This window comes from Telmatherina bonti, assembly GCF_933228915.1.
Source record: "Telmatherina bonti genome assembly, chromosome: 12".
Taxonomy (NCBI): Eukaryota; Metazoa; Chordata; class Actinopteri; order Atheriniformes; family Telmatherinidae; genus Telmatherina; species Telmatherina bonti.
The window spans coordinates 37,694,280-37,717,628 of record NC_136610.1 but is presented as its reverse complement, the minus strand read 5'-3'; the positions used below and the strand labels follow the sequence as shown (position 1 = coordinate 37,717,628).

Genomic DNA, 23,349 nt, shown 5'->3' with positions numbered 1-23,349 from the left:
TTGTCCGACCTACTGGATGTGGAACGGACGCTCATGATCTTTGGTCCGACCTACTGGATGTGGAACTAAAACTCCGGATCTTTGGTCCGACCGATCTTTGCATTCAACATCCGACCTACTGGAAGTGCAACGGACGCTCCGGATCTTTGGTCCGACCTACTGGAAGTGCAACGGACGCTCCGGATCTTTGGTCCGACCTACTGGAAGTGCAACGGACGCTCCGGATCTTTGGTCCAACCTACTGGATGTGGAACGGACGCTCCGGATCTTTGGTCCGACCTACTGGAAGTGCAACGGACGCTCCGGATCTTTGGTCCGACCTACTGGAAGTGCAACGGACGCTCCGGATCTTTGGTCCGACTTACTGGATGTGGAACGGACGCTCCGGATCTTTGGTCCGACCTACTGGAAGTGCAACGGACGCTCCGGATCTTTGGTCCGACCTACTGGATGTGGAACAGACGCTCAGGATGTGTGGTTCGTCCTGCTGGAAGTGGAACGGACACTTTGCTGATCATGACTGAATATTTCATGAGCAGAAGACTCGGATCACAAACCAGACCTTTCATGGCTTACTTTACATCTCACACTCCCTTCACTGGAACATCGTATTCCTCTGTGGCGTTTGGGGGAATTTCCGTCACCTTTTTTCCCCCCCAACATGACCGTTAAAGATGACATGTATGTAGTCTGGTGTAAATAAGCATGATGTGAAAGAAAATAACTGCTTATTTTAGAGGGTCTTATTTATATGAATTTTAGACTTTGATGTTTAATGTTCATTTATTGAATTATGATTCGGTTTCCGTGGTAACGGATGGTGTCATACAGAAATACTCATTTCCCAATCCCGTACTTGTGGCTGGATGGGCGAGTATTTCCAACGCTAATCGGTCAATCTCGGCCTGGTGGGGGAGGAAGAATGGAAACAGGAGGAAGAATTGACATGACCACACAACTCACCTATTAAAATAAACTAAACACCTGCAGGCTGCATCAGGTTCCGTTTGTGTTCATAATTTTAATTTAAAAAAAAAAAAAGTTACATGCGAACATAAAAAGACACAAAGGGTGGTACATGTACGTCCTACAGCTCATACTTACAGTTGAAACAGTCGTGTGCAGATCAAAACATTAAGAAAAGAAACATCTCATTATGTAAAAGTCAGATAAATAACATATAAAGTACAGTTGTTCATATAAAGAGATGTTTGTACAGTGACATGAAAAAACGATGGACCAGACGAAGCTTCACCAACTGCTCCGGAAACATCCAGAAGCTTGATGGCAGCTTCCGCAACATGAAGAAACAAACTACTTTTACCACTTCAAGTTTGCTTCAAAGACTTAAAGAAATGTTGAAAAGGAATGCAGTTGTTCTTGATGAAACTATTCTCCTCTCATCTGGTTTTGCTCCAGTGGAAACAGAAAAGCTGCAATAACATGGGAGGAACTTTGATCTTCATATGAATATTTCAGCATAAATACTGATTTGTTTTGCAAATATGAGTGAAAAGTGCATTATGGACGAAGCTCGAGCTGGATGTGTCAAACAAAAATGATTTTGTAGACAAACGAAACTATTGGTCCAGTTTTTTTTTTTAAATCTTGTTTTCAAGTAGTACTTATAGTTACTGTGAAGGAGTGGAGCAGAAGGAGCAGTGGATGCCTCCTGTCAGGTCGGTGACGGCTCCCTCTCTGACGAGTCTCTGGAGGAACCGAGTCTCTTGGTCCACATTGTGCATCTTCTGCTGCTGCATGGCGCTCATGGGCAGGTGGTCGTAGTAGTGCAGCGGCGCTTCCTGATGGGTGAGGTTGTAGCCGAAGCCGACCAGGCTGACCTCGTCGCACAGCAAGCTGGCTAAATTCAGCGCGGTGACGCCCAATGTCGGCACGTTCTGCAAAAACAAAACCTTCATATCTAACATTCCGCAGCAACAAACGGTTCAGTCATGAATAAAAGTTACGCTCTGAAGCCCAGGAGAGATTCTGCTCCTCATGTTGTTGCATCTTCATATAAAAACTTAGCAAACTTTACTTAACTTTATACGAATTTGCCCATATCTGAACCAGAATCAACCTTATTGTTCCTGGAGGGAAATTTCTTACAAACAGTGGAAACAGATAAGAATGCACAGTAAGCCACGCTAACGCTGCTATGTCAACACTCTGATTGTGTTCCTTGGTCTGACACTGCCGTGATGAATGAAAATCTCCTTTTCTCTTCATTCTTATATCTTCCTCAACAGAATCAGATGGTCCCAGGAAAAAGTCCTCCACGTTATCATGCTGCAGCTACTTTAAACCCAGCTAGCATCTTTAAATAAACCTGGATCATGTAGCGCTAGCTTAGTCGGCACAAAGCAGATCATCTTTAAAGTTTATCTTCAGCTCCACTGTTAAAATATTGAACTGAATTTGTCCTTAAATACACTCCCTGAAAACTAAATATGCCAGGAGCTGTGTCTCAAGTCAGGGTCTGCACACTTCAAAGTGCGGATTCGTCCAAGATGATTACAGGATTGCAACTGGAGGAGACCTTTTCAGTGTTCTACCTTGGAAATATACCAACTGGACTACGAAAAGAAGATAGATATCTTTTGCTTATTATGTTGGCTGCAAGTAAAAAAGCTATTACGCGGAAATGGCTGAAAATGGATCCACCGACTGCTAAAGAATGGACAGAAGTGATAAACGAAATACACACAATGGAGACTGACATTTTCACTGAGACATACTTCAGAAAAAGGGGAGCGTTTTTGGAGAAAATGGGCAAACTCATTAGAAACTGAAAATGTAAAAGAATAACTATGTAAGATAAGCTAAATGAAAGGGAAAACAAGGAAAAGGAGAAAAAAAACAAAAAACAAAAAAAAAAACACTTAAAATATACATACTTAAATATACATGTGTAACCTGTGACAGTGTGCCCTAAAAACCTGTAAATTGGGGTTTGTATGTATCGGTCCATCTATTGTTCTGTTTCTTTTATGTTATGTCTGTATTATTTCTGTTTGAAAATTTGAAAATCTTTCAATAAAAACAAAGTTTAAAAAAAAAAAAAAAAGTGCGGATTCGTCGGCTACATACGTCATAGCTACGCACCAAGCTCTGTCAGATTTTAAAGGCTCCTTCAGATCTGCACTTTTTGACTCCAGATCAGCTTAAAATGAAGGCTTCGCTGCCGCTTTTCTCCCAGAATTCATTGCACACCTGATAGAAAAGACTGAGCAGCAGAGCGCCGGTGTAGGTCCAACACTGGCGAGGATGTTTGTTTTTTTTAAATGTATATATACACACATTTGTCCCAGCAGACAAACTGGGACGACAGCGGCATTGTGTCCGTTAACCAGAAATGGATTTAGAGCAGGTTCACATCAGCTGTTCTGATCCGAATCAGAATCCGTTTCCTCAGAAAGTCGCTTCGTTTGGGGAAATGTGAACGCGCCAAACTAATCCTGATTCAGATCAAAGAAGTGACTTGGTCCGTCTACAAACGCAGGTCTCTGCCCGTTTCAAGTGGACCAACTACAGGAAGCGGACTACAAACCAAGTCCCTTCCTGCATGTGGTGTAGCATTGCATTGTGGGTAAATCCATAGCGATGGCGTTAAGGGTCCTCTGCCTCGTCTGGTGTTCATACTGCGTCCATTGTTGCAGTGGATTTCTGCAGGATACTTGCATAAGACACAATAAAAACCCAAAACAGCCATAGTTTGGTCTCCATGTTTAACTGGCAGGTGGAGGAAACAGAGTTTTCTTCTTCATGCCGGTCTGGTCCTCTCTTCTGCTAAATACTAGTGCAGCGCCACCTCTGGTGGGAATGGGGAGATATTATTCTAATGGTTTGGCTGGTTTGACCAAAGTGCAGCGTGAACACGGTCCGCATGGATAAACCCCCCTACAGCTGGACCCAGTCCCCGACCAGACCGAGTCCCCGACCGGACCGAGTCCCCAATGGGACCGAGTCTAGCAGACTGTCCTGATGGGAATGCTTCCTTAATTACAGTCGTCTGACCAGGATTATTTTCCACTGAAGTTAACGTCAGCTTGACAGGATGAGCCGTCAGCCAGAGGAGAGCTCGTCTAAACCGCCTCCTCCTCATGTTTGTCATTTAGACACACAAGTAAAAGAAAAGAAATAAAATAAAATTACTGGCACCATTTTCTGTCATTTTAAAAAATGTTTTCTTGTTTTTTGTGGAAGAATGGGATCAGTAATTAGATAAACTTCGCATATGTAGTTGCTAGGCAACGGAGGACTGGTGCACTACGGGTATTCTTGTACACTTGGTAGGCCGTCTCATTTTACTTGGGGTTGGGACACAGCTATGGTTTCCCCGCATTAGCTTAAATCTGATCTAGTGCTATGTTAGCACTTTTACGTAGCTTCATGCTAACATCCAGTTAACAGCGTCACTAAGCAGAACTGTGCAGACGCATGCAGATAGTTTAAAAGGATGACTAGTTAGGAAACTAATTAACTGGTAGCTGGTGATCCGTGCAGGTCTAGACAGGTGTTTCCAGGCTCCTCCCAACCATCTGAGGTGGCCGCTGCGGTGTCCAATCAGATTTCAGATTTCCTGCTGACCTGATTACCTGACATCAACATGTGTTTTTTCCTTTTTGCTGCATTATTAAAACTTAATAAAAAGTTATAGAAATAACATGTTTTATTCCAAATGCATCCCCCAAACTTTGCATGTTCTTTATTTTGTTCCCATTTCCCCTGACAACGAAGAGACTGATTCATCAGCTGGAGCGTGGCGTGTCTTCTACCTGGTCCCAGCCCCACAGACGTGGTCTGGGTTTTTGGTACTGAAGGAGGTCCAAAGCAGTCTGTCTGATGATGTGAAGGTTCAGCAGTCGGAACATCTGGGGCTCCAGAGGGATTTCACTCGGAACCTTCTGCCAGAAGAAGAGCCAGTCCCACAGAGGCTGCAACACAAACCAGAGAGCAGGTGTTAGTGAAGAGACACCTGAAGACAAGTCAGCTTTAGATCCGCTGCTGAGACGTTAAAGTTAATGAGGACGTCCATCTGCAGTGACATTACTGTGTGACGTGTGTGTGGTGAGTGTGTGTGGTAAGTGTGTGTCGTGAGTGTGTGCCGTGAGTATGTGATGTGTGTTGTGAGTGTGTGTCCTGAGTGTGTGTCCTGAGTGTGTGTCCTGAGTATGTGATGTGTGTCCTGAGTGTGTGTCCTGAGTGTGTGTCCTGAGTATGTGATGTGTGTCGTGAGTATGTGATGTGTGTCGTGAGTGTGTGTCGTGAGTATGTGATGTGTCCTGAGTGTGTCGTGAGTATGTGATGTGTCCTGAGTGTGTCGTGAGTATGTGATGTGTGTTGTGTGTGTGTCGTGAGTATGTGATGTGTTGTGTGTGTGTCGTGAGTATGTGATGTGTTGTGTGTGTGTCGTGAGTATGTGATGTGTGTTGTGTGTGTGTGTCGTGAGTATGTGATGTGTGTCCTGAGTGTGTGTCGTGAGTATGTGATGTGTGTCCTGAGTGTGTGTCGTGAGTATGTGATGTGTCGTGAGTGTGTGTCGTATGTGATGTATGTCATGAGTGTGTGTCGTGAGTATGTGATGTGTGTCGTGAGTATGTGATGTGTGTCGTGAGTGTGTGTCGTGAGGATGTGATGTATGTCATGAGTGTGTGTCCTGAGTGTGTGATGTGTGTTGTGAGCGTGTGTCGTGAGTATGTGATGTGTGTTGTGAGTGTGTGTCCTGAGTGTGTGTCGTGAGTATGTGATGTGTGTCCTGAGTGTGTGTCCTGAGTGTGTGTCCTGAGTATGATGTGTGTTGTGTGTGTCCTGAGTGTCTGTCGTGAGTATGATGTGTGTTGTGTGTGTCCTGAGTGTGTGTCGTGAGTATGTGATGTGTGTCCTGAGTGTGTGTCCTGAGTGTGTCGTGAGTATGTGATGTGTGTTGTGAGTGTGTGTCCTGAGTGTGTGATGTGTGTTGTGAGTGTGTGTCGTGAGTGTGTGATGTGATAGTGTGTCCTGAGTCTGTGTCCTGAGCGTGCGATGTGTGTTGTGAGTGTGTGTCCCGAGTGTGTGTCGTGAGTATGTGATGTGTGTTGTGAGTGTGTGTCCCGAGTGTGTGTCGTGAGTGTGTGATGTGTGTTGTGTGTGTGTGTCCTGAGTGTGTGTCGTGAGTGTGTGTCCTGAGTGTGTGTCCTGAGTGTGTGATGTGAGAGTGTGATGTGAGAGTGTGATGTGAGAGTGTGATGTGTGTTGTGTGTGTGTGTCCTGAGTGTGTGTCCTGAGTATGTGATGTGTCCTGAGTGTGTGTCGTGAGTATGTGATGTGTCCTGAGTGTGTCGTGAGTATGTGATGTGTCCTGAGTGTGTGTCGTGAGTATGTGATGTGTGTTGTGTGTGTGTCGTGAGTATGTGATGTGTGTCCTGAGTGTGTGTCGTGAGGATGTGATGTGTCGTGAGTGTGTGTCGTATGTGATGTATGTCATGAGTGTTTGTCGTGAGTATGTGATGTGTGTCGTGAGTGTGTGTCCTGAGTGTGTGTCGTGAGTATGTGATGTGTGTCGTGAGTGTGTGTCGTGAGTATGTGATGTATGTCATGAGTGTGTGTCCTGAGTGTGTGATGTGTGTTGTGAGCGTGTGTCGTGAGTATGTGATGTGTGTTGTGAGTGTGTGTCCTGAGTGTGTGTCCTGAGTATGTGATGTGTGTCCTGAGTGTGTGTCCTGAGTATGTGATGTGTGTCGTGTGTGTCCTGAGTGTCTGTCGTGAGTATGATGTGTGTTGTGTGTGTCCTGAGTGTGTGTCGTGAGTATGTGATGTGTGTCCTGAGTGTGTGTCCTGAGTGTGTCGTGAGTATGTGATGTGTGTTGTGAGTGTGTGTCCTGAGTGTGTGATGTGTGTTGTGAGTGTGTGTCCTGAGTGTGTGTCGTGAGTGTGTGATGTGAGAGTGTGTCCTGAGTGTGTGTCCTGAGTGTGTGATGTGTGTTGTGAGTGTGTGTCCCGAGTGTGTGTCGTGAGTGTGTGATGTGTGTTGTGAGTGTGTGTCCCGAGTGTGTGTCGTGAGTGTGTGATGTGTGTTGTGAGTGTGTGTCCTGAGTGTGTGTCGTGAGTGTGTGATGTGTGTTGTGAGTGTGTGTCGTGAGTGTGTGATGTGAGAGTGTGTCCTGAGTGTGTGTCGTGAGTGTGTGATGTGTGTTGTGAGTGTGTGTCCCGAGTGTGTGATGTGTGTTGTGAGTGTGTGTCCCGAGTGTGTGATGTGTGTTGTGAGTGTGTGTCCCGAGTGTGTGTCGTGTGTGTGATGTGTGTTGTGTATGTGTGTCCTGAGTGTGTGTCGTGAGTGTGTGTCCTGAGTGTGTGATGTGAGAGTGTGATGTGTGTCGTGAGTATGTGATGTGTGTTGTGAGTGTGTGTCCTGAGTGTGTGATGTGAGAGTGTGTCCTGAGTGTGTGTCCTGAGTGTGTGTCGTGTGTGATGTGTGTTGTGAGTGTGTGTCGTGAGTATGTGATGTGTGTTGAGTGTGTGTCCTGAGTGTGTGATGTGAGTGTGTGATGTGTGTTGTGAGCGTGTGATGTGAGTGTGTGATGTGTGTTGTGTGTGTGTCCTGAGTGTGTGATGTGTGTTGTGTGTGTGTGTCCCGAGTGTGTGTCGTGAGTGTGTGATGTGTGTCCCGAGTGTGTGTCCCGAGTGTGTGTCGTGAGTGTGTGATGTGTGTTGTGAGTGTGTCCTGAGTGTGTGATGTGAGAGTGTGTCCTGAGTGTGTGTCCTGAGTGTGTGTCCTGAGTGTGTGTCCTGAGTGTGTGATGTGTGTTGTGTGTGTCCTGAGTGTGTGATGTGTGTTGTGTGTGTGTGTCCTGAGTGTGTGTCGTGAGTGTGTGATGTGTGTCCCGAGTGTGTGTCGTGAGTGTGTCGTGAGTGTGTGATGTGTGTTGTGAGTGTGTGTCCCGAGTGTGTGTCGTGAGTGTGTGATGTGTGTTGTGAGTGTGTGTCCTGAGTGTGTGATGTGAGAGTGTGTCCTGAGTGTGTGTCGTGAGTGTGTGATGTGTGTTGTGAGTGTGTGTCCTGAGTGTGTGTCCTGAGTGTGTGATGTGTGTTGTGAGTGTGTGTCCTGAGTGTGTGTCCTGAGTGTGTGTCGTGAGTGTGTGATGTGTGTTGTGAGTGTGTGTCCCGAGTGTGTGTCGTGAGTGTGTGATGTGTGTCCCGAGTGTGTGTCCTGAGTGTGTGTCGTGAGTATGATGTGTGTTGTGTGTGTCCTGAGTGTCTGTCATGAGTATGATGTGTGTTGTGTGTGTCCTGAGTGTGTGTCGTGAGTATGTGATGTGTGTCGTGAGTGTCCTGAGTGTGTGTCGTGAGTATGTGATGTGTGTCCTGAGTGTGTGTCCTGAGTGTGTGTCGTGAGTATGTGATGTGTGTTGTGAGTGTGTGTCCTGAGTGTGTGATGTGTGTTGTGAGTGTGTGTCCTGAGTGTGTGATGTGAGAGTGTGTCCTGAGTGTGTGATGTGAGAGTGTGTCCTGAGTGTGTGTCCTGAGTGTGTGATGTGTGTTGTGAGTGTGTGTCCCGAGTGTGTGTCGTGAGTGTGTGATGTGTGTTGTGAGTGTGTGTCCCGAGTGTGTGATGTGTGTCCTGAGTGTGTGATGTGAGAGTGTGTCCTGAGTGTGTGTCCTGAGTGTGTGATGTGTGTCCTGAGTGTGTGTCCTGAGTGTGTGATGTGTGTTGTGAGTGTGTGTCCCGAGTGTGTGTCGTGAGTGTGTGATGTGTGTTGTGAGTGTGTGTCCCGAGTGTGTGATGTGTGTTGTGAGTGTGTGTCCTGAGTGTGTGTCCTGAGTGTGTGATGTGTGTTGTGAGTGTGTGTCCCGAGTGTGTGTCGTGAGTGTGTGATGTGTGTTGTGAGTGTGTGTCCTGAGTGTGTGATGTGTGTTGTGAGTGTGTGTCCTGAGTGTGTGTCCTGAGTGTGTGATGTGTGTTGTGAGTGTGTGTCCCGAGTGTGTGTCGTGAGTGTGTGATGTGTGTCCCGAGTGTGTGTCCTGAGTGTGTGATGTGTGTTGTGTGATGTGTGTCCTGAGTGTGTCGTGAGTGTGTTGTGAGTGTGTGTCCTGAGTGTGTGATGTGAGTGTGTGATGTGTGTTGTGAGTGTGTGTCCTGAGTGTGTGTCGTGAGTATGTGATGTGTGTCCTGAGTGTGTGTCCTGAGTGTGTGCTGAGTATGATGTGTGTTGTGTGTGTCCTGAGTGTGTGTCCTGAGTGTGTGTCGTGAGTATGTGATGTGTGTCGTGAGTGTGTGTCGTGAGTGTGTGTCGTGAGTATGTGATGTGTGTCCTGAGTGTGTGTCCTGAGTGTGTGTCCTGAGTATGTGATGTGTGTCGTGAGTGTGTGTCGTGAGTATGTGATGTGTCCTGAGTGTGTGTCGTGAGTATGTGATGTGTCCTGAGTGTGTGTCGTGAGTATGTGATGTGTGTTGTGTGTGTGTCGTGAGTCTGTGATGTGTGTTGTGTGTGTGTGTCGTGAGTATGTGATGTGTGTTGTGTGTGTCCTGAGTGTGTCGTGAGTATGTGATGTGTGTCCTGAGTGTGTGTCGTGAGTATGTGATGTGTGTCGTGAGTGTGTGTCGTATGTGATGTATGTCATGAGTGTGTGTCGTGAGTATGTGATGTGTGTCCAGAGTGTGTGTCCTGAGTGTGTGTCGTAAGTATGTGATGTGTGTCGTGAGTGTGTGTCGTGAGTATGTGATGTATGTCATGAGTGTGTGTCCTGAGTGTGTGATGTGTGTTGTGAGCGTGTGTCGTGAGTATGTGATGTGTGTTGTGAGTGTGTCCTGAGTGTGTGTCGTGAGTATGTGATGTGTGTCCTGAGTGTGTGTCCTGAGTGTGTGTCGTGAGTATGATGTGTGTTGTGTGTGTCGTGAGTGTCTGTCGTGAGTATGATGTGTGTTGTGTGTGTCCTGAGTGTCTGTCGTGAGTATGTGATGTGTGTTGTGAGTGTGTGTCCTGAGTGTGTGATGTGAGAGTGTGTCCTGAGTGTGTGTCGTGAGTGTGTGATGTGTGTTGTGAGTGTGTGTCCCGAGTGTGTGTCGTGAGTGTGTGATGTGTGTTGTGAGTGTGTGTCCCGAGTGTGTGTCGTGAGTGTGTGATGTGTGTTGTGTGTGTCCCGAGTGTGTGTCGTGAGTGTGTGATGTGTGTTGTGAGTGTGTGTCCCGAGTGTGTGTCGTGAGTGTGTGATGTGAGAGTGTGTCCTGAGTGTGTGTCCTGAGTGTGTGATGTGTGTTGTGAGTGTGTGTCCCGAGTGTGTGTCGTGAGTGTGTGATGTGTGTTGTGAGCGTGTGTCCTGAGTGTGTGTCGTGAGTATGTGATGTGTGTCCTGAGTGTGTGTCCTGAGTGTGTGTCGTGAGTATGATGTGTTGTGTGTGTCCTGAGTGTCTGTCGTGAGTATGATGTGTGTTGTGTGTGTCCTGAGTGTCTGTCGTGAGTATGTGATGTGTGTTGTGAGTGTGTGTCCTGAGTGTGTGTCGTGAGTATGTGATGTGTGTTGTGTGTGTCCTGAGTGTGTGATGTGTGTCCTGAGTGTGTGTCCTGAGTGTGTGTCGTGAGTGTGTGATGTGAGAGTGTGTTGTGAGTGTGTGTCCTGAGTGTGTGTCGTGAGTATGTGATGTGTGTCCTGAGTGTGTGTCCTGAGTGTGTGATGTGTGTTGTGAGTGTGTGTCCCGAGTGTGTGTCGTGAGTGTGTGATGTGTGTTGTGAGTGTGTGTCGTGAGTGTGTGATCTGTGTCCTGAGTGTGTCCTGAGTGTGTGTCGTGAGTGTGTGATGTGTGTTGTGAGTGTGTGTCCCGAGTGTGTGTCGTGAGTGTGTGATGTGTGTTGTGAGTGTGTGTGTCCCGAGTGTGTGTCGTGAGTGTGTGATGTGAGAGTGTGTCCTGAGTGTGTGTCCCGATTGTGTGTCGTGTGTGATGTGTGTTGTGAGTGTGTGTCGTGAGTGTGTGATGTGTGTTGTGAGTGTGTGTCGTGAGTGTGTGATGTGTGTTGTGAGTGAATTTATAGTTTATGGAAGGAAATCCTGCCTGAGCCGTTTGCTTTTAGTAAAACATCCCCACATTGTTGATAATCTAACTAAAGCCTGGACTATTTCAGTTTTTATGTTATTGATTCCAAACACAGTAATTTTTATTTAAAGCATTTTCACATCTTTTTATTGAACCTACTTCTTTTCTTATCATTGAAACAGCAGATTCTCCTGTAAACCGTAGCAGAAACACTCACCACAGACCGCTTGTTTATCATGGCTGAAGTCCAGCTCAGGTCTCCAGCTTTGTACACCACAGCTACAAACAGAGCCTCAGGGTCTGTGTCCACCCAGCGGCATGGCGTGCCTTCTGGGTAACTCATTCTGATGCTGGTTCGATTCCCCACATCATGGCTGAACTCTCCCAGAGGGCCCCTGTTCAACCTGACAAACACAGAGTCACTGACTTCATCAGGATCATCATTACACTGAAACTCAAACAAAGACTCTGTGTTCTCGGTTTGTTTAGCGACCCCTTATGTCCTTCCTGTCCCCCCCTCCAATGCAAACAGCAGAACGAGAGACCATTATGGCTGTTTTCCACCTGCACCTACTGGATTCCACTCGTCCTGGTTTGGAGGCGTTGCCATCTGGACTTTCCAGGTTAATTACCAACCCCGTTGGGGTTCTGTCACTGTGGAGTCGGGCTGAAAATGTGACGTGTGCGGTTCGCACGCCACTCCTGACCAGAATATGACGAGACAGGATGAGTCTTCAGAGCGATTTTGGGTTATATGATGTTTCCACCAGCAGCCTTCGTGGAATCTCTTCCTGATTACAAGCAGACCGAGCAGCAGGTAAAGCCTCACCTCCACATCCCAAATAAACCCCATTGTCTTCACGATACGAATCCCGTTGCTACGGCAACCCTGCCCACACTGAGGGAGCCTTGTGATGGAAACGACGTAAAGCATGTCGCGCGGTATCCGCTGGGTTTAGTAGGTGCTGGTGGGAAAGGGGTTAGAAAGTCTAGCGGTCACACACCAGTTCTGACCTGATAATTGTATCAAAGCGATCGATCAGTGGGCCCAGCTCCAGGCCTTTGAGGATGCCTCCGTTTCCCACGACCACGCAGCGGTGGCATCCACCCAACATCTTCTCCGGCCTGGATGAGTCTGAGGCTGGAAGCTGGAAACATTTCAGCACAAAGCTTTTGTTAAGCCAGCAAGGAAGCTTTGTTTCAAAGATAAGAGCACAAAGTTTTCTACCGTAAAAACACCAGAAAGACATGAACATTATTAACGCTGCTGTGAACTGCAATAACCAGAAGTCAGAGTGAAACTGCAGTAGGGCTGGGAGACATGACCTCATATCAACATCACAATTAAATGATCAGATTACCTCAAATATGATTGATTAGCCATTTTCATTTAGCTTCATAGCTAACAGAATTTTCTGTTGCATTTTCATAACTGCACCGGTGATGCAAAGCTGCAGTTTGCATGTTCTGGACCAAGTGCAAGAAACAGATAAGAACAAGAAACAGGAAGGAAAAAAGAACATAAATAATAAATGCACTGTGCTACAGACGGATCCTGCATTGTTAAAGCGGACACCTGAAGCCTGGCTGGTCGACACCTGTGGACAAACATCTGTGGAAACAGAACTTACTAGAAACCAGCTACTTTGCAAGTTAAAACCTTCATTCTCTTTCATCAGAGTCTCTCATGCAACCAGATGCTGGAATAAACAGAAGTTCCTCTGCAAACAGGATTTCTTTTGGCTACAGCGATGCATCATTTCACACATTTTTCTGGAAGGTTTCCGTTGTCTTGCTGCAGAAACATTTCTTCATGTTTAAAGGGAGGAATCTGTACTTTATAAAATCTTAGGTTTATTGTCGACATTCTCCAAGATCACAGGAATCAGACACTAAACTTCTATCTATGAAATATAATCCAGATCTTGCTCAGGAATATCCAGATTATATCCAGATATAATAAGAGATGATCTGCACTCACCAATCGCAGCAGCTCCTCTACTTTACTCTGAAGACCTCTGAACCCGAACGGTGGCGGGTACAGGAACAAGTCGTCAGGGAGCGGCTGGTTTTTCCACAGGAAGGGTTGGATTGCCTGGCCGGAAGCAGGAAGCTGAGACAACAGGCTCTGTCTGGCACCGCTGGGACGACACTGAGCCTGCAGAACTCTGTGCACGTGTTCACGCACAAGCTGCAGGTGAATAAATAAAAATAAAAAAAAGACATATGAAACTCTGGAAGACGTCTGTCTCGTCTCCGTGGGACAGAAACTCTGGAAGACGTCTGTCTCGTCTCCGTGGGACAGAAACTCTGGAAGACGTCTGTCTCGTCTCTGTGGGACAGAAACTCTGGAAGACGTCTGTCTCGTCTCCGTGGGACAGAAACTCTGGAAGACGTCCGTCTCGTCTCTGTGGGACAGAAACTCTGGAAGACGTCTGTCTCGTCTCCGTGGGACAGAAACTCTGGAAGACGTCTGTCTCGTCTCCGTGGGACAGAAACTCTGGAAGACGTCTATCTCGTCTCCGTGGGACAGAAACTCTGGAAGACGTCCGTCTCGTCTCCGTGGGACAGAAACTCTGGAAGACGTCTATCTCGTCTCTGTGGGACAGAAACTCTGGAAGACGTCTGTCTCGTCTCCGTGGGACAGAAACTCTGGAAGACGTCTGTCTCGTCTCCGTGGGACAGAAACTCAGGAAGACGTCCGTCTCGTCTCCGTGGGACAGAAACTCAGGAAGACGTCTGTCTCCGTGGGACAGAAACTCTGGAAGACGTCTGTCTCGTCTCTGTGGGACAGAAACTCTGGAAGACGTCTGTCTCGTCTCTGTGGGACAGAAACTCTGGAAGACGTCTGTCTCGTCTCCGTGGGACAGAAACTCTGGAAGACGTCTGTCTCGTCTCTGTGGGACAGAAACTCTGGAAGACGTCTGTCTCGTCTCCGTGGGACAGAAACTCTGGAAGACGTCTGTCTCGTCTCTGTGGGACAGAAACTCTGGAAGACGTCTGTCTCGTCTCCGTGGGACAGAAACTCTGGAAGACGTCTGTCTCGTCTCTGTGGGACAGAAACTCTGGAAGACGTCTGTCTCGTCTCTGTGGGACAGAAACTCTGGAAGACGTCTGTCTCGTCTCCGTGGGACAGAAACTCTGGAAGACGTCCGTCTCGTCTCCGTGGGACAGAAACTCTGGAAGACGTCTGTCTCGTCTCCGTGGGACAGAAACTCTGGCAGCTACAGTCACACATCACGTCTTCTTCACCTGGAAATTGCGATTTTTTATTTTTTTTTTAACTTTTTTTTTTTACATTTTAAAAATGTCTTTTGAAGTGATGTCCACATAAACGTGCACTGCGTGCGTCCCAGCTGCTGTGGAGCTCCTAGGCAGATTATAGCATCGAACAAAAACCAGTTTCCAGCGTTAGTCAGACACTGTTGCCAACTTGGAGACTTTCTCGCTAAATCTGGAGACTTTTTTTGTTAAAAGCGACAAATCCAGCAGCTTTTACTGGAGTTATTAGAGACTTTTCTGGTGTTTTGGCGACTGACTTGAAGGCACATATTGTCCTGCAGTTACTGTAAGGAAGGAGCAGCGGGAGCCTCTCCCGTCCTAAAGCACTCCCAGGCGGCCAGTCTCAGTCGGCTCCGGCTGCAGGTCAATGTAGAATAACTGCAGTAGGTTGTGGAAGTTCACCTAAACATAGTTTATACCATTGTCAGTGACAACTGGCTGCATTATTTTCCTATACATAGTTCGGCCAGTTAAACACTGTAATATCCCTCCGCTACGGGGCGTTACCATAGCAACGGGTTAACCAGCTGGTTCAGATCAGCCGTCCTTTAACAGGTGAATGAGAGAAACGCGCTGCAGCCTGACAGCCGTTGTTTGGTATAAAACGTACATCCAGGCCAACGTAAAATAGTTCCTATATAAGCGGTAAAAGCAGATTAATCAACTCATTAGACGTTATAATGCACGACACGGAGTCTAGAACACCACGACGCGCAGCGTTGTTTATAAATACTGGATAATTGTGTTAAATTATCCAGATCTCAATTTCAGTCTAAATAATCGTGATTATAATTTTGTCATAATCGAACAGGCCTGGTCGGTCTCATTCTGTACAGATCATATAAATGTGTGAGGCTTGTAGCGATGTTTAGCAAAGTAAGGAAAAATGTAGAAAACTGCTGTGGCAGACTTGTTCTATGGTGGGTTTCTAAGGTTTTATCTTTTATTGACTCATCTTATGTAATAAATTATGTAACATTACACTTTGCTTATGTCTTCATATCCAAACATGAGTAAGTTCAAGCATGTTCAACCCCCTTTTGAGATCCTCAACAATCCAACATCAGAGCCTCTATCGGTTCTTCTTGTTCCACCTTCTCCGCGCTTCTTCTGTTTATCAGATAAACAGAGGGAAGAAGTACAGTCAAGCATGTTTGGTTATGAGAGCAGGAATTCTGTTTCTCACCTTCTTATGTGCCGGGTTGACGTGCCACCCCACGGGTCTACGGGTCTCTGTCCAACCCAGCGGTACCGACAACATCACCAGACCCAGCGAACATAAAACCACTGCAGCCACCAGAACCCGCCTGGAGGGAAAATGTTTCTGTCACGGTCTGAAAGCTTAAATACCAACCACTAAGTGTCAGGAAAGTTACAGCCACGGTACAGATGAGACAGATTTTTAAACCTTAAAAGCAAGAAAAGGAGAAGTACAGACTTGTGGGATAAAACCCCAGAATGTTGCAAGAGTGTAAAACGAAGTTTGTGCAGAAACCACCTCAATGTCAACCTGATGTAATACCATCTCATCCTCGACAGCTGGTCCCGCGAACAAAATGAAAATACATGTGGAGGTAAAGGAAAAGCTGCTTGTACGGGTGGAGGAGGAGATATGGAGGACCACTGTTCAACTGGAAAAACCACTAATAAACAAAGAAGAATGCTTCAGGCATCAACGTGCTATCCTGCTCATTCATCTCATTTTCACTTCCAGATCTTCGCATGAAAAGTCCTGAAATCAGACCAGGAGAGCCGAAACGTCTTCACAAGTTCACGTTTTACATTTAACCCTTAAAACTCCAGCAGGCCAGAGTTTGTCAGGATGGGTGGATGGATGTCTTACCCTTACCCAGCTCATGTTTCCTGATGGAGCTGCTACACTGGGGCAGGAAAACTCCAGCTGCACTTCTGATCTGAAGCCAGCTTCTCTAGCCTGTTTTACAGCTGGTCGATGCAACATCTCCCATGGTTTGCTCTCTGTCTGCTGCTGGGGGTGTTACGTAACACAGATATGATGCATTTTACATGAGAGGTGAATAAAATCAAGCAGAAAGTATGAACCTGCTGTAGAGGAAAGGGAACCTTAGAATACTTCTGTTGGCATCTGATGCAGAAATAAGAAAATATTTGCTTTTATAGTAATTAAACAAAATGAAACGAACAAGCTGGAGGGGGGGGGGGGGGGGGCTAATGTAGTAAAAACGTCCATCTATGAGATAAAAAGCTTGTTGAGGTAAAAATACTGATGAACTGAAATTGAGCAGCGTTTGCTTCCATTATACTGGTGTCTTTTAAAGCAGGTTGATGCAGAATTACTGTGTCAGAGATTATAATGCAGAAAATATCAGTATTTTGGTTGCATATCGCCCAGACTTATTAATTCCTCTGAAATGTGTCCCTTTCTGATAAAATCCGGATTCTCTGGAAATGTGGAGGAGAATTCAGCCGGTATCACAGCCCAGTTTGCATCTCGCTGCCAACATATCTGATCAATAATCAAATTGAGCTGCTGGCATCTTGTGTAGCTCAAACACGGTGGAGGAGCCTGAACATCTCTTCCTGTTCACATTTTTCGCTGCAGAAATAAAACCACGGAGGGGGCTGGTTAATGTCTCAACATGGAGCAGAAACCACAGAAGAGTTTGATCTGATCAGCTGCCGCAGCATCACAAACCAAACATGTTCCACCTCCGTGTCTGAGCCGACTTCTAGCACCCAGTCTCTCTCAGGTCTGTTTCAGCAGCTTCAACCACATAGAAGACAGGAGTTACTCAGATCAACATGTTTTTCAAGCAAGTCAGTCGTCAAGCAAGCAGAGGCAGATGCTGAATCTCACAGTGTGGAAATCCTGCACGGCACCGTGCACGGCACAGAGACCCAGGAAGAGTTTCAGGTTAACATACGGAAACACACCAAGGCTTCTCGGGGTGAAAGTCCGATTCACCAACATCATCTGTCTGCTCTGAAGCTTTTAACATGAAAAACAACCTTTTTAAGCCGTTTACAGCAAATATACAGCAAACTGCATTTAAATTAAATTCCTTTAAATGTGACCAATTTAACCTATCTGGTAATATTTATGTATTTACTTTTACATGACTGATTTTTCTTTCATTTATTTAATGCTTGTCATTTATTTTACTCCAGTCTTTTTATTTTGTGTAACTATCTGTATTTAGTTTATAAAAGTAATGCAGAAGTAAAGAGATTTATGATGTTCTGTCACTGAGCGGGCCTGTCTGAATACGTTTGAGTTCACCTTTTTAAAAAGAGAAAAAGAGCAGAAGCTTGCTCCTTGCTCTGGTTTCCTGGAAAAGACGCCGGAGGCAGGGTTTGTGGTAAGCTGCTACTCGTCTGTAGCGTCAGCAGCCTTAATGAGACGAAACGCACGCCGTCTCATCACGGCTGGATTACGGACAATCAGTTAGGGATAAAAGCATCCATACCTGCGTCTTCTTACAGTTTGTCACACAACATTGTTTGCTTCCCAACCATAGACTGTATATAAAAGATGGGCGGAGCCTCCGTGACGTCACCCGTAGGTTTCTGAAGAGCTGAATTGAAGCTCGGTGGGCGGTTCCTACCATCACCATCTTGGCAGGGGCATGCATGTCGTCTCACCCGGAAAATACAAATATGGGCAAAGAGGTGGAGCTGAGAGGGGGGCTGTGAGTGTCATGGTGGATGATTGACATCCAGCAAACTCCGAGCTTTCTGTAGCTAAGAGCTAACCGAGCTAACCCGGAGATAACAGGAGCTAACCAGCTAACAGAAGTAAGCAGGCTAAAGCTAAGTCATGTTGTTAACCGGCTAAAAACCGCGGTTGTTCTACGTTCTTCTGACTTGAAGCGGGAGGTCGGTTACCTGTCAATCAAAAGGACACGCTCCTAAATATTCCGAATTTCGAGATTAAATTACTTTTAAACGGGCGAGTTAGAAAAAAATTCACTCCCCCCACAGTTGTCATGAAGGTAAACCTGACCTATTAAACCTAAAATGGATTTTTGAACCAGGCTGTAAACATGTTTATTTTTGCTGTAAACATGTTTATTTCCGCTGTAAATGTGTCTATTTCCACTGTTAACGTGTTTATTCCTGCTGTAAACGTGTTTATTCCTGCTGTAAACATGTTTATTCCTGCTGTAAACATGTTTATTTCTGCTGTGAAGTTGGTCTTTTTAACATGGGAGTCTATAGGGATTTGCTGGAGGTTGCTGCTTGGTTCTAACAGTCTCCACTTCTGCTTTACATTAATATTTTTAGAAACGTGAAAGTTGACAGTCATGTCAGTTCAACGCTACAGCAGTGACGGCAGGGGGAGGGGTGGATGCATGAATACCCATCCTGCAGACTCAAAGCGTGTGGCCCCGCCTTACGTCTGCAGGCTGATTGAGATGGTCATGTCTCTTTGACAAGCGTTACAATCAGAGCTGGAACAGATCCTTTTCATCCCGACAGACATCAAGAAAGATAACTAAGATAAATATTATTAGTTCCACATTCTAAGTCTCTTGTTTTACACATAGATGTGTGTGTGTGATCCCCGCTGGTGGTCCAGAAACATCACCTGTGTGCTGTCCAGCGTGCGAGGAGCCTCATGTTGTCAGTCCCTGTGGATCCCGGGAACTCGTCTGGTCCCTCCGTTTTAGCCTGGAAACGTCCGGCTCTCAGGGATCTCCTCCTGCAGACACAGATATCTACTTATTTAGAAACGATGGGATCGAATATGAAACAGCCGTGCAGCAACGCTGCTTCCTCCAACCTTCAGCATCACTGCAAACATCCGACCAATCACACCATCTGCTCTGCTGACATATGAAGAACAAGCAGCGTGACGTTCCCGACCACGTGCACGAGCAGAAGGTTGTGCTTCATTCAGAGGAAGCAGCAGCTTTACGGCTGAAATGTTTATAGTGAAACAATAAAAAGTATTTTTATTTCCTAAAGCTGAGTGATGCCAGTCTGAGTGGTTCCACCAGCTGCTGGTGGTTTGATACAAGGATTTTTAATCTGTTTCACATTTTCACTACTAAGGAAGGAAACATTTCCTTTAAATCATTCTGGTCCACAAACAGATGAGCAGGAAGCAGAAAGAACCTTTCAGGCTTTTTCCTTTTCACTGTTTATATGTGTTTATTTTGAAACTATTTCATTGTACGATAATATTTATGTACTGAACAAATGTCAAAATAAAACTAGTTAAGACAAAAAAAACATTAAACATTCATCTTTTACCATTAACCATGGGAATGGACATGGTGTCTGCATCCTGGTGATGATGATGATGAGTTTACACGGTCTCTTTCTCCTTGCTGGGTTTTTAAATCAATAAAAGATGGATGATTAAAACCTGATGTGAATGAGATTCTGGAGCCAGTAGCGATGCCACATCTCCAGAACCAGAACCGGAACCAGAACTTTCAGACTTCACGTCTTTACTGTACTTTCTTTCCCAGAATTTGAATGTGAATGTTATTACTGTAATAACTCCTCATGAAAGCAGCTTGCATTAAGTTCATCCGGATACTTCTATAAAGAAAAATACTGTGATCTAAAGAATTATTTAAAATGTATTCATTAAATTAAAAAGTGTACATAGAGACGCTCATTTACAATATAGCCTTGATATTTCCTTCTTCTGATTCAGTGTTTGAAGACTTCAGCTGCTAATCACAGATTTATCACCAGATAAAAACACAACACTTGGATCAGTTTAAAAGAAAACAAACTTTGTTTGTAACATAAATGTTGTTTAAATAAAAACAAATAGCCAATATTATTATAAGATGCATTTATTAAGATAACTGTCACTTATTAAGATGCATTTAAGAAGATAAATGTCATTAAATGTGTTAATATTTACACCAAAGTTCAGCTTGTTTAAAACTGGGGCCTTAAATTCAACCCAACAAGGTTTTAATTAAACACTACTCACAATAAACATGGAGCTAATCATCTTTATGGTAGAATAATGAGAAAATGACTAAAGTTTATTCTACACTGATACTTTATTATAAATGTGTGACATTTTAATGGTAATTCCTTTATTTCAGACTGCATATAAAAAGTAAAACTAACAGTTTATCACAACATTACACTCGTGTGTTAGATGTGGTCTTGTTGTGATGAAGCTTATAGAGGAGGATGATGATGATGAAGATGCTGCTTACATGTAATTTAATCAGAATATTTAAGAGAAGATTCATGATTCAGATGCTTCTTTTGGGTGTTTTTATGGTTAATCACCTTGTTAGAGAAGTCTACCATGTATTTACTGCTTAAACACTGAACAGAAAGTCAGATTGGGTTAATCTGTAAAGTTTATTTTACATATTAGATTAATTCTGATCTCATGTGAGAAGTCTATTTCTCACTAATGTGGCCTGTAATGTCCAAAGCAGCTCACCTGTCCGTGCTAGAGATAAATGGGCCATTGTGCCATAATAAAACCTGATCATAACACTTGAGCTTTACAGCAGACGGAACCGCTTTAGGCAAACCGCTGCTAATTTGTTTAACTGACGGATAACAGTTTCTGCAGCTTTCCTCATTATTTATCTTGAAAGCAGCGCCGTAACCGATGCTAATATCTACAAACCTGCCTTATTTTACATGTTATATATATATATAGCCTCCTTACCGCTCCATGAGCTCCTAGATGTCCCCATGTCGCTGTTTGTGGTGGAATAAGTGACAGAACTCGACGTCGCTCCTCTGGTTTCGGCCGTCCATTTGTCCCTGTCGGGATTCCGTCCGTCCGAGGAAATCACGGAGACGACAGCCAATCAGAGGGAGCGTTACAAACCACCACTTCCGTTTTTTTTGTTTTTTTTTAAATGCATAAGAATCATTTAAGTCAATTTGATCCGATTAAACATAATTAAACCTCGGAGTAAACTGTTTTATGTTATTGTGCATTCATAAATATAATAAAATATATTTTTAAATCAAGTTTTTTGTTGGTACCACAGTGATACCTTCTGGCCTCTTAACACATACAATTTTATATATATACATATTTTATATATACACACACATATATATATATATATATATATATATATATATATATATATATATATATATATATATATATATATATATATATATATATACATTATATATATATATATATATACATATATATATATACATTATATATATATATATATACATTATATATATATATATATATATACATTATATATATATATATATACATTATATATATATATACATATATATATATATACATTATATATATATATATATATACACATTATATATATATATATATATATACACATTATATATATATATATATATATATATACATTATATATATATACATTATATATATATATATATACATTATATATATATATATATATATATATATACATTATATATATATATATATATATACATTATATATATCTATATATATATACATTATATATATATATATATATATACATTATATATATATATATATATATATATATATATATATATATATATATACATACATATATATATATATATATATATACATACATATATGTATGTATAAAAAATAATATATATAATTACATATAAAATAAAAATAAATATATATATAATATAAATAAATGTGTGTGTTTATATATCTATATATATATATATATATATATATATATAATATATATATATATATATATGGCCAGAAAGAAAAGGAAACAATAAAAGCATAAACAGTGAGACAGAAGACAATAAAATTAAATAAAATTCACAAAATTAAAATATGACTAAAATTCATGTAGAGAAATACTCTTGAGCATCTCTTGTTCCACCACATCCATGATTTGCTGTCTAAACTGTTAAATTGTTCAACAACAAAACTCCTTTTGTCCTTTGACAGTTTGCATTTATTTCCACATAGATTATTTCAGACCATTTTTTACAAGAATATTTGGGTCAAGACGTCACACGAAGCAGGAAACCACATACATTCTGTCATAGTTGCAGTAAAAACAGTTCATGATCTGACAACTTTCACTGCAGTGGCTGCTTGAGCTCGAACAGCCCAGTTCCTCCCCTGACCACCTTCCCCACCACCAGACAGGCTGAAGGTGACGCCAGCTGATCATGTGACCCTGAAAAACAGACAGAATCAGAAACTACAAACAGCCAAGGCTCTAACCTCACAACTCATGCAAAGAGAAAGCAAATAGAAACTTTCCTTTCTTACCGAGCATGGTGGCCTGTTTCAGGAACTTGTAACTGGTCTCAAAGGTCATCTGCTGCAGAGGAGAGGAGTTGGATGTGATGGCGTGTCGGTTCAACGGCTTGTAAACACCTTCGAAGCACATGTAATCCGCCACCAGTGACAGATGTCTGGGGTCCACCTCGATACCTGGAGGTAGACAGATAAACAGTCACGACCTGGATGCTTGTCGCAGCTTTGTGTGTCTTTCAGTGTGTTTGCCCACCATAGACTCCAAAGACGTCTTTGATTTCTTTCTCTATGACTTTGAGACCAACTTCGATCCCATAGGTCTTTGCCATGGCGTGGACCTCGTTGGAGTAAAGTCTGTTGAGGTCTAAAATCTGCAGAAAGGAAAACCAAACCGAGGATAATCATAAAAAACGTAGCAGAATAAACACGAAGGACGTTTATGTTCGGCTGTCATGCTGCTTCTGACATGTTCCCCCCGAGCCTTCCTCATATTTACTGACATCTGGAGACCTTTACGGCCTAAAAAGTTAATGCCACTTTCATTGTTTTCATTCTTCCTATAATAAACACTGGGGGGGTCATGAAGACAAGCAGCAAAACTGATGATGTTATTAACATCTGTAAGTCGGATCACACACTCCCTCTGCACACCTTTGTGGCCAAAATCGTCTCTTAAACTTTGATCAAACTGCACATAAAGATCTCACAGTCCGATTTAAAGTCATTCATTCTTGAATGTAAGAATTCAGTTGTATGAAAAGTTGTGAATTTTCAAACCAATCGATTCTGAAAAGAATGTAAAACCAGCAGAAGCCTGAGAACCATTCGCTGGAGCAAAGTT

The 23,349-nt window shown here is 43.7% G+C and overlaps 2 protein-coding genes across 2 annotated transcripts in view; both read right to left on the bottom strand.

Annotated features, from left to right (window-relative positions):
- Positions 1–1,088: 1,088 nt before the first annotated feature.
- On the bottom strand, positions 1,089–21,014 carry st3gal5 (ST3 beta-galactoside alpha-2,3-sialyltransferase 5). The gene is made up of 8 exons (XM_079249867.1): positions 20,931–21,014; positions 18,858–18,971; positions 15,477–15,597; positions 12,990–13,199; positions 12,023–12,156; positions 11,226–11,412; positions 4,779–4,937; positions 1,089–1,898 (listed from the first exon to the last, which is right to left on the bottom strand). The coding sequence occupies exons 1-8, from the start codon at positions 20,936–20,938 to the stop codon at positions 1,632–1,634; spliced, it is 1,200 nt and encodes a 399-aa protein (XP_079105993.1). The 5' UTR covers positions 20,939–21,014; the 3' UTR covers positions 1,089–1,631.
- Positions 21,015–22,207: 1,193 nt separating this feature from the next.
- Positions 22,208–23,349, bottom strand: part of polr1a (RNA polymerase I subunit A) — a 37,633-nt gene continuing 36,491 nt past the window's right edge. Inside the window, exons 35-37 of the mRNA XM_079250517.1 lie at positions 22,762–22,879; positions 22,521–22,685; positions 22,208–22,425 (exon numbers count right to left, since the gene is read on the bottom strand). Of these exons, the coding sequence (XP_079106643.1) occupies positions 22,325–22,425; positions 22,521–22,685; positions 22,762–22,879 (384 nt within the window). The 3' untranslated portion in view covers positions 22,208–22,324. The remainder of the gene's footprint in view (positions 22,426–22,520; positions 22,686–22,761; positions 22,880–23,349) is intronic.